Source organism: Amblyraja radiata, chromosome 3 (assembly GCF_010909765.2).
Source record: "Amblyraja radiata isolate CabotCenter1 chromosome 3, sAmbRad1.1.pri, whole genome shotgun sequence".
NCBI lineage: Eukaryota > Metazoa > Chordata > Chondrichthyes > Rajiformes > Rajidae > Amblyraja > Amblyraja radiata.
This window is the reverse complement of record NC_045958.1, coordinates 34433057-34445094: the sequence shown is the minus strand read 5'-3', so window position 1 is coordinate 34445094 and position 12038 is coordinate 34433057. Positions and strand designations below refer to the sequence as shown.

General features: G+C 43.9%; 1 protein-coding gene across 2 annotated transcripts in view; it reads right to left on the bottom strand.

Annotated features, from left to right (window-relative positions):
* The window catches only part of pcsk5 (proprotein convertase subtilisin/kexin type 5), a 270823-nt gene that overhangs the window by 55075 nt on the left and 203710 nt on the right, over window positions 1–12038 (bottom strand). For both annotated transcript variants that reach the window (XM_033017565.1, XM_033017566.1), the window contains exon 21: window positions 132–234. In XM_033017565.1, the coding sequence (XP_032873456.1) occupies window positions 132–234 (103 nt within the window). The remainder of the gene's footprint in view (window positions 1–131; window positions 235–12038) is intronic.

The following is a 12038-nucleotide window of genomic DNA, read 5'->3' as shown; positions in this document are numbered from 1 at the left end:
TATTTATTCCAGTTGTAATTTATGAGTTGGTTTGCTTTGGAGTTGGGACGGGTGTGACTACAGAGGAGTAACTACAAACTAATTACCAAGTAAAGCAGGAAGACATAGGGGATATTGTCAAAAGGACTCACCTTGGAACAGCACAACTAATACACTCATCTTTGCCTGGGCCAGAACATTTAACACAATGGGAATGACAGTGGTGGCACTTCCCTGCATCATCAATATATTCACCTACAATAATGAAAAAAAGATGAAGCAAAGTACAATAAGATCATGCACAACCTTATTTGGATGTGAATATTCGTTCTAAAATCTTTCAGGTCTTCAGCCATCAGCATAGCATTAAACATGGTCCTTCGCAAACATTCCTTTTTGATGAAGTTACAATGCAAATAATAATTTTAACACTACATGAGAGAACTCAACAGAACGATCCAAAGAACAAAATAACTAATGCCATATCATATGATCGGCAAAAAATATATAATTATGTAAAGTTAGAAGATTGATAAAAATGAATGAACTACGAAAGGTGCGCGAGAAATAGTTTATAAACTGTAGTGAACTCTAGTTGTTTTGGCTGTATAACCTCAAAAAGTACACAAGTGTAATCTTGCTTGTTAAAGCCAGCCTTGGCTTATTGATTGCATTCTCATCTCTTTCACTGGGAATAATCCAAAAGGCCATCTGCTTGATGTAAAGCTGTAAAGAAAGAAATTGCTTCATTTTCTGCCAGCCAGCGTAAAGCATGACAATCAAAATAAAACTGCAGATGTTGGAAATCTGAAATAAAAATGGCAAGTACTGGAAACACTCAACAGCTCAGCCCACATGGTGGAACAATGCTCACATGGTGTTGATTGTATCAGCAGTAAGAAAAATATTATGGTGTCTTTTTTACCTATGCATTCTATTCATAACAATTGTTACAAATGCTTTTTCAAATTATAATCTCTCTCTATATTTATATATATACACACACATATATATACATACACATATGTGTGTGTATGTATATACACATATATACATACATATACACACACATTTATTGTACGTTGGTTCTGTGTTTGTGCATGTGCGTAATATATATATATATATATATATATATATATATATATACATACATATACATATAATATATATATACACATATACATATAATATATATATATATATATACACATATACATATATATATATACACATATACATATATACACACACACACACAAACGCACAACCAACGTATAATAAATCAATTGATTTATACACGTAAACTAGGTTTAGATGTATTATCGGCAGACAAGCAGGAATGCAGAAAGGAGCGCATCAACTTCAACAAACCAGAGACCACACCCAAATGTGACCTTTGCCGCAGAGACTGTCACTCCTGTATTGGTCTCTTCAGCCACAAGCGATGCTGCTCCAGCCAAGGTTTGGAGCAAGCAGCCAACAACTAGGATGCATCACCCATGGTCAGTCATGACCGAGGGGGGCTTGTGAGATGTATTATTGTCACATGTACTGAGGTACAGTGCAGAGCTTTGCTCATGTTTAAATATTAAGCATAATTGAATTTTTGCAAACAATCAATGTTTCACTTTCAGAAATCTGTACACAACTTTCGTTTGGAAATAGAAAATCGAGTTAATGGTTGACCTTCAACACCTTTTATCAGACCAACACCCATAGGGTCTTGTGCTGGGACATTAATTCTGTTATCTTTTCATGACTGCAGCTCAAGAAACCAACTGTTGCCCCAATTTTGTGTTTTTTATTTCAGATTCCAGCATTCACAATTTTTGGTTGATTTTCATGACTTTTCTTTGCATTACTTCATGTGAAAAAATGGGACGTGTAAATCTAAATTAAAGAATTGTTATTGATTCAGTATGATCTCTGTGAGAAGTCAACAGTAACGTACATATGCTGAGCCTAAATCCATGGGACTCCATTGGTAAAGGAAAAAAATATGTGATGTTGCAAAGAGGAAAATGTTAGCAATCTTGGCACCTGAATTTCTTCAAAGATGAGATTTAAGAAGGACTACAATAATATTTGCCATTATGAAATTCATCCATTGAGCTTAAATATTTCAAAAGATTGGTTTACCTATCAAACATTATACAAAAGATTGAGAAAATTCACACACATTTCAAACACCTGTTTCCTTGTTCTTTTGCACTTGTCTTTTGTCTCGTTACTTAGTTACACCTTGCATCATTATAATGGCCAAACTCCAAAGCTGAAGGCCATGAAAACAACATTTCCTACAATCATTCCCACTCAGAATGAATGCAAAGTTAATGAAGCTGTAACAGGAAGGTGTTCTTTTCTCGTGTTTATTTAAAGATGTTTCAATATTGCCCTTATGAAGAAGAACACTTTTATTTTTAAATACCTTTATGATATTTGTATGTCTCATATGCTTAGACTGATTATTTACATTGATTACTTTCTCAAAAGATACAGTTGAGGCATATATGAATGAGATTTGCAGGAAGCTTGGATATTAAGAGTTTGTAGCAATATAGACAAACAAAAACGGTGTACTTTTGGCATCAACTACCCAGTTTAGACCTAAGAGATACATGCGGAAACAGGCCCTTTGGCCCACCAAGTCCACGCTGACCAGTGACCACTCCGCACACTAATACTGTTCTACACATTAGGGTCATTTTACAATTTTTTTTTTACCAAAGCCAATTAACCTACATCTTTGGAATGTGGGAGGAAACTGGAACACCTGGAGAAAACCCCATGTGATCACAGGGAGAACATTCAAACTCCATACTGACATAAGTAGTAGGATCTGTAAACATGTTAAGAACACGTAAACATGTAAAGAGCTGTCCAGACACAGTCTGGTGTTCAAGGTCAGCTTTAATCATCAGTCATGGTGGTGCAGTACAATATGTTGTTAGTTCATCTCTACCACCGGTGTAACTACGTAATATGGGAAGTGAGTGTTAATATAAAGTGTACAGTAAGGTGGAGTTAATGTTAATACATTACTCTGATTGGTTCACATGCAATAACCAATCTACAGGATCGAACCCAGGTCTCTGATGCTGTAAGACACCAACTCCGCCATGCCATACCTCTCTCTTGGAGAAAGATCCAATCCATGCAATTTATAGACATCCAACAATTCATGCTAATTGGAATATTATGGTCATTGTAATGAAACTGGAGGCATTCTGTTCTAACCTATTGATGGGACAATTGTAAAACTATTTACATTTTTACATCAGATTATCTTCATATTTAACCACTTGTTCTTCACGAATGATTTAATAACTGCATTTGTATCTTTGAACTGAGGCTATTTCTACATGAGAATTACAATAAAATAGTTGAATATCGTATTCCTGATAATCAACTTTTCACGAAACTGATTGCGCTATTTCTCAGGTGGATTGTGCCAATGATAGGAAGCATCCTTCTGACCAAAAATCATCTTTGTGCAAAAGAAAAAGTGGCTCCCTGGCTTAATTAAGCTCCAATTATATATCACACAGTTAGGGTCAAAATGTGAATCTCTTGTCAGTTCATTATCATTTACCTAGAGTACCTATTAGTTTAGTTTAGAGGTACAGCGCGGAAACAGGCCCTTTGGCCCACCAGGTCTGCACCGACCAGCACATTAACGCTATCCCACGCACACTAGGGACAATCTTTATACTTTAATCAAGCCAATTCACCAACAAACCTGTACGTAGTTGGAGTGTGGGAGGAAACGGAAGACCTCGGGGAAAACCCACGCGGTCACGGGGAGAACGTACAAACTCCGTACAGACCGCACTCGTACTCGGGATTGAACCCGGGTCTCCAGAGCTGCAAGGCATCAACTCTACCGCTGCGCCATCGTGAAAAAACATTTTAAGTGAAATGAGCACTTACCTTTTCTGGTTTTGTTTTCCACCCTTCCTCTTTAGCTCTGACATAAGAGAATAATTTCTGCTGCTCAACTATATGGTAAAGGCTCCTTGCCTCAATTTGCCACCAGCGTGGGGCGCTGCAGTGGCAGCAGCCCCGTCAGCAGCGCGTTAGTCTTTTCAATTTTTAGTATGTTTTAAAGTTTGTTTTAAAGTTTGTTTTAATGTTCCTTTGTGTGTTTTGTGTGGGGGGGGTGAGGGGGAAACCGCTTTGGTCGCCTCCTCCACGGAGAGGCGACTTTTTCCAGGTCGCCTCCCCCGTGGCCTAACAATGAGGATCGGCGCGGCGTTTCCCGGAGATGCGCCCGGGGCTTCAGCGGCGGGCGCAGCGTGGACTCTCGGCGTGGAGCGGGCGAGCCCTCGCTGGGGCTCGCCGGAGGGGAGCGCTCAGTTTTGCTGGCCCGGGGCAGCCGGCAGCCTGAAGCCGCGGTCTCCACAGCTCCAGCTGGCGCGGCGTCCGCAGCCCGGGATCTCACGTTGGGGACCCGGGAGAAGAAGAAGCCATCACTGCCGGCCCGCGGCCAACTTCTACCGCGGACCCGGCGTGGACTTACCATCACCCCTGGAGGGGAGCTTCGACCATCGGCCCTGCGGTCTGCGGTGCTTCTGGCTGCGGCGCGGCGGGAACCTTAAATCTTCGACCGCCGGCCTGCGACCTACACCAGCCTGAAGCCGCGGTCTCCGGTGGGGAAGAGCTGATCCTGGACTTACCCTGTCTTTGACTTTGTCCCTTACCATCTGGACGCCCGCAGCAACGGCTGCGGAGGGTGGAGGTCCCGACCACGGGGGAAAATGGAGGAGGTCTGGCCAAGTTCTGTGCCTTCCACCACAGTGATGAATGCTGTGGTGGATGTTTGTGTTACATTTTTATTGTGGTTGTGTGTTCTTTATTATTGTACCGCTGCTGACAACCCAAATACCACCGACCCTGGTTGCGTGGCAAATAAATTCTATCTATCTATCTATCTATCTATCTATCTATCTATCTATCTATCTATCTATCTATCTATCTATCTATCTTTTACAAAGTCATTGCACTCGGTACAAATATAAATTAATCTCTCCAAAGATAAGTCACAAAAATGTCTGAGTTCAACATGTGTGAAACGGCTACTGGTTCTAAATAATAACTCACTAAAAATCATATTGTGGGCTACAATAGGTCCATTTTGGCTCCTTGGGCTAGTATTAAAATGCAGAATATTAGACATGGTGCATATGTCGAGTTTAAACAGATGTTGGAAGAAAATGAAAGGAGTCTGGTTCTTCCAAAATTCATGTCATACAGGCTGCTACTTTAAATATCTCCTGGGTGATTGTCAAAGGAGTCATCCCCAGCATTCTCCTTGTTACCTGAAAACCTGCAACTAATAAAAGACACATTTGGGCGAGAATAAAAAGATTAAATGAAAATGGGGACACCACTTTTTCAAACCATTTCTAGTTCTAATTGTATATTAAAAAGTTACAACTATTAAGAGCAACGTTCTCAGCTGGTGGATACACAAAGAACCCGATTCTTTCATCGGAGGATAGTCTAATAAACACCAGGAGTGCAAAGTTTACTTGTCCTCCTTTCAAAGCTAGAAAATATGAAGATCACAAAATGATCTAAATGTACGGGACAGCCTTTGAAAGGGAAATATGATAAAAGACTAAATATGGCAACTGCCAAAAATATCTGTCAGTTTGCCACCTTTGAAGCTGTCTGTAATTCAAATTTTTTTAAATTCTGGTACTTTGTTTATAGATTTTGCTCAGAATTTTATGTGGTTGTCATGAACTGGAGAAAACATCTAGTAATAAAGTGATTATTACATCTACTGAAGTATGTAAAGCGTTAGTTTTGTATTTTGAAAATTTGCACTTTGAAGGAAAATTCCCTATTTATGGTAGCATTTAAACTAAGACCAATGTAGTAATAGAATATTATGGGCAAACATTCTGCATTTGTTGTAATAAGGAACTGCAGATGCTGCTTTACAGCGACGATGGACATAAAATGCTGGAGTAACTCAACGGGACAGGCAGCATCATTGAAGAGAAGGAATGGGTGATATTTCGGGTCGCGATGAAGGGTCTCGACCTGAAACATCACCCACGTATTCTGCATTTGCTGTTTTATATAAACATAATGTAGATTAATATGGTAATTTTCTCGTTATTTACCCATTAATGCTTTCCTTGTATGGATTTTTCTAAATATAATATTGAAGGGAAATGTCTTTCATCATCTTTTTCCTTCTCCCTTCTTTCACTTTCTTTCTTACCGTTGATCCTAAATTTCATTCTTACTAAACACATGGAACTTCAGATAGTGGATTACCAAAAAAAGTCACAGTGCTGGAGTAACTCAGAGAGTCATGCAGGATCTCTGGAGAACGTGGTGAGGAGAAGTTTTTGGGCTGGGTCCCTTCTTGTCTCGAGATGTTTGTATCACATGCTACGATTCCCATTCCACATGGAGCTGGTGGATATCAAAATGTCATTGACGTAGTGGGTGATAAAGTAGTTAAATGCATAGATGGTGGCTATCAGTCAAGCCCGCTGCTGCCTGTGGTAGTGTTGAGTTGCTTCAAGTATTGTTGCAGGTCCATTCATCCAGGCAAGTAATAGGAATTCTATTCCATTCCAAACATGTCTTGTGGAAGATTGGATATTCAAGAGACAACATTCTGCAAGTTACACCCATAGTACGTATCTCTCAATTGTCGTGCATTATGGTGAGCGGTATTACAAAAGCCATGCTATTGAGCATTAATTAAAGATGGTGAACAATGCTGAATTTCTTATTAGAAATCTCCAGGATGTTTTTGGTGGGGAATAGATGGTAATACTCCCTTTTATTGGTCACTAGACCAAGGGGGACCCGTTGGGTCCCATCCTCTCAACGCACGGTTGCGGGGGTGGGGTGGCAGCCTTCGGCATCACACATACACTAACCCCCCTTTGATATCATATTAATATTATTCATTCGCTCCTTTTACCTCGTCACTCGCCCTATCCACCAATGCTTAACCCCCAACTGCGCAGGCGCGGCTACAGCGGGGTGGAGAGGGAGGGGCAGGGGGGCAGAGAGGGAGAGGGAGGGGGGTAGAAAGGGAGAGGGAGGGGGGTAGAGATTGAGGGGTGGGGGGGCGCGGCGTCACAGGGGAGGGCTGGTTCCCGAACGCAATACTCCACCACTCACCCATAGGTCCCAATATTCACCACTCCCTAGAGAGGGAGGGGGGTAGAGAGGGGAGGGGGCACAGAGGGAAGTGGGGTTCAGAGAGGGAGGGGAAGAGAGGAAGGGGGGGCAGAGAGGGGGGGGGAGCAGAGAGGGAGGGCCCCCTCTCCTCTCCCACCTCCTCCCCCTCTCCCACCCTCCCCACCCCGCCACACTCTCTCTTTCTCTGCCCCGGGGAGGAGGTAGAGAGGGAGGGGAAGGGGTAGAGGCAGCACCTACCCAGGTCGTAGAGCAGGCCTCCCCACCAGATGCCAGGCTGAGCTAGGCCATGGCCGGCGTGGACCAGAACGAGGCATGGAGTGATCTGAGGACGGTGAAAAGCAGTGGAGAGACGATCGTGGCTTCCGCGAGGGGAAGCACACCCACCAGCATGGCAGACGATCGATCGGGGGAGACGGAGAGGAGGTCGTCCCTGTGATGGCTGCCATGGCCACTTTTCCACTGCACTTGTCCGTGGCCGCACTGTAATAACGACCGTCGTCATGTTGAAGAACTTTAAGGAGCCCAGCAGAGTGCGTAGCATGACTTGATGATGTGTTCAACGGCTTCAATCCAGAGCCGGGGGGGGGGGGGGGGGGGGGGAGGCTGGCTGGGCAACGTAACTCGCAGCTCATGGCTGCGCGTTGAAAACAGCTGGCCGCGAGGAGCAAAGGTATTGTGATGTCATCAGCTCGCTTCAACACATTAGACTTTAAAAAGATGTCAGATTGGTGAACAATTTTTGTAAAAAACTCGGGAAATAATCTATCAAATTTTCAGATGAGGGGGATTTTTGAAATCATGAGGTAAATCTCTACCGGAATAAGTAAAAATGTCACCGTTACCGCGTTGGGTTTTCGAGGAAATGTGAATCACATATGAAAAGACACGCACACACGTCCACATTCGATATCAGAGTTTTATAAGTTACTAGAACACGAGGGACCCGTTGGGTCCAATCCCCTCAACATGCGATTGCAGGGGGTGGGGGGGGCTGCGGCGTTACACACACTAACCACCCCCCACACACACACGGGGGGGGGGGGGGGAGGGGGGGAGGGGGGAGGGGGGGGGGGGGGGGAGGGGGGAGGGGAGAGAGGAGAGGGGTGGCAAAGAGAAGGGGAGGGTGGTGGGTGGGGGAGGCGAGTGTGGGTAGGGGGGCTGGAGGGGGGGGAGGGATGAAGGCGGGGCGGAGGGGGAGCAGAGGGTGGGAGGGGGAGATAGAGGAGGGGGAGAGAGGGGGAGGAAGGGGGGTGAGTGGGGGAGAGGGAGGGAGGTGGAGGGTGGAGGAGGGAGGGAGGGGCCAGCGGTCAGTCGACCCCGGTGCGGTCGTTGGCTGCTCGCTGCCTGCATCCACGGGTGGCCGTCTTGCCGGGCCCAGGAGCAGACAGGGGAGATCCCCCCCACCCCTCCTGGCCCTCCCCCCACAGTACTGGGTGCCCAGGTGTCGGGAGTGTGGGGCTGGAATGTGGCCGGGACTTGGGTAGCGGCCCCTTCGGATGGTCGAGCGGCTGGGCCACGTAACTCGCAGCTCGTGGAAAACAGTGCCCGAGGAGCAAAGGCATCGTGACATCATCCAGCTCGCTTCAGCAGTTAGATTTTAAAAAGAGTCAGGTTGGTGAACAATTTTAGTAAAAAATTTGGGAAATAATGAATCAAATTTTCAGATGAAGGGATTTTTGAAATTACGAGTTAAATCTCTACAGGTTTATGTAAAAATTTCACCGTTACCTTGTCGGGTTTTCGAGGAGATGTGAATCACATGAAAAGACACACACACACATCCATATCCAAGATCAGACTTTTATAAGTTATATGATATGATTGTCTGGCACTTTAACACCAAGAATGTTACTTTCCACTCATCGGCACATCCCTAAGTATTGTCGAAGGGTTACTGCATGTATGCAAAGACGGCTTCATCGGCTGAGGAGTTGTGAATGGAATTGGATATCATGAAACCATCACTTAATACCATGACTTTGATAGAAGAAAGGTCACTGATGAAGCAACTGAAGATTACTGGGCCCAGGATACAGCCTCTGAGGAACACCTTACAGGAGTTCCTATAACTGAAAAGATTCAACTTTGAGAAGCATAGTCATCGCTTATTTTTCCTACCAGGGATGACTCCATTCATTGGAAAGCTTTCCTCTTGATGTTCATCAACTTCCATTTTATCAGGCCCTTCGAGCCTGCACCGCCATTTAATATCTCAAGGCCAGGCAGCCTCACCACCTTTCAGCACAGCTTTGGTCTACGTTTAGCCCAAGGCTGTAATGAGGTTGTAGCTGAGGGTCCTGACAAAACCCAGGATGGCTGTTGGTGTGTAAGAGCCGGTGATAGTACAGTCAACAACATCTACCACTTTGCTGATGCTTGAGGGTCTATTGATTGTTGTAATTAGCTGGATTGGATTTGTCTTACATTTCTAAACAAGACATTAGCTGGGTGATTTTCCTCATTATTTGGGAGTTGTCAATGTTGTAACTGTACTATAGCAGCATGGCCAGAGGTGCCACTGTTTTTTGGTATAACATAGAAACATATAAAATAGGTGCAGGAGTAGGCCATTTGGCCCTTCGAGCCTGCACCGCCATTTAATATGATCATGGCTGATCATCCAACTCAGTATCGTGTACCTGCCTTCTCTCCATACCCCCTGATCCCTTTAGCCACAAGGGTCTCATCTAACTCCCTCTAAAATATAGCCAATGAACTGGCCTCAACTACCTTCTGTGGCAGAGAATTCCACAGATTCCATTCCATTCCTGAATCCATTGCTTTTGTTGTATCTATTGTTCTATGTTCTTTCCTAATATCTCATGGAGATAATCAAATTAGCTGAAGGATGTGGCCATCTCTGGATGAACATGGTTGCCTTAGAACATAGTAAAAAGACTTAGGATACCAGCAAAGTGATAAAAGATGTTATTGAATGTGTTATCAAGACTCTTTCATTCAATCTAATAATGGATCTTTTAACCTCAGTGCCACTTAATTGCACGCCACCCATATTTTTTGTTTGTTTTAGTTTCTTTTGATTTCCGATTTGAATATATTCCGTGATTCAGCATCTACCTTATGAATAGAATTGCAAAGATGTGTTACTTTCTGCATAAAGAAATGTCTTGTCATTTATGTGCTAAATGGCTGGCTCTTTATTCTGAAAATGAGACTCCTAATTCTAAAATACCCTTAATAAATAAACAATATCCCACAACAAATGTGTTTATTTCAAAAAGCCCCTCATTCTTTATAGAGTTCTGATGGCGGACTGCAGGAGTGGAGCGCCGTTGTGTATGGCAGCTCTCCCTGCAGTCCGCCCTTTCACCCTTTTTTATTTTTTGTCCTGTTAAAAAACAAAATGTTAGTTGGAGGTCTTTTATGTGGGGGGTGGGGGAGGGGAAGGGGGAAACTTTATTTCCTAGTCCCTACCTGGTCGGAGAGGCAGCTTCCCTCAGAGCTGCTTCATCGCCCCTTCCTCGCGGCCTACCATCGAGAATGGAGCGGCGTTTCCTGTCGGGACCGGCTGGGACTACAGCTTCGGTGGCGGCACAGCGCTGGGACACCATCACGGAGTGGGCGATGCCTTACCGGGTCACCATGCGGTAAGATCCGGAGGGCTGTGACCGCCGATTCCAACATCGAGGAGCTGCGGTCTGCGGAGCGTCCAGCCGCGGGCGGTGCAGGATTTAAAACACTTCGGAGCCTGGGATCTCTTGCCGAGATCGCCAGAGTCGGAGCTCCAACCAGCGCAGCCTGCCGACTTCGGATGCCGCAGTCTCCGGGGAGGGAGCGGCCGCTCCAGACATTTTCCAAGCCGCTGAGGAGCGTTCACCCGACGCCGGAGTTCCAGCTTTCTGGCAAGAGGGCCTGAAAACATCGGACTGGCTGCGGAGGCCACAAATAGGCCCCAACCTCGGGTAATCACAGAGGAAGAGGACTGAACTTTTTGATGCTTTCCCGACAGTGGAAAATTTTGATTCTGTTGTGGGGGGACGTTCATGTTGAATACTATAATTGTGTTGTGTTATTTTTTTCTTATTTTTAATTTTGCTATGGATGTACGGAAACTTAATTATTTCTTTTATGTTGGTTTCAACGCGAGTTGATTTAAACGTGCTATATAAATAAAATTAACTTACTTACTTACTAGGGTACAGGTTCTGATTTTTCTTCCTTGTGTAAATTGACCATTTTAAGAATCAGTCTGTGAATATCTAGTTATGTCAACTGCATCTGTTCAGCTTCACCAGGTTAGCACTTCATTTCTATGGAAATCAGTGCTGCTCCGGGCACTTGCTTCTGCACTCATCGAGGTAAGGTTAAGTTCCAGATTTAACTTGGCTTGAATGTCAAAGTTGGAGCTCTGTCAATGAGATTACAGATTGCGATAGTGAATACTTCTGCAGCTGCCAATATTCAACAGTGCTTCATTGAAATGCCAGATCGGTTCTGAGTCAAGTCCATTTCAAACAAAATGATGGAAGGGGGACAAATGTTTGTCAAAGGAGCCTGGAATAACTCTGGCTAAATACCCAACTATTCCAGAGCTTTGCTATAAAGCATGGCACCGGGTACAAATGTGCTTTACTGTGGGAATATACAAAAGTAAAAGATCCAGCTTCTAGTTCAAAATTCAGGCACCATTGCCTCATGCCACTCAGTTAAAGAATGAGAAATTTTAGCAACTTTGGGAAAGGAGAATAATGCTAAATTTATATGAATAAATCAATAGTTTGATGGTGAAAAGTTTTTAAACGCTGGAAATTTTAAATAAAATGGAGGATGTTGGAAAAGGTTATTAAGTCAGACAGCATTTGTGGAAAGAGAAATGGTTAATGTTAGATTGGAATTGAATAGTAAGAGGAAGAGATTTGAAT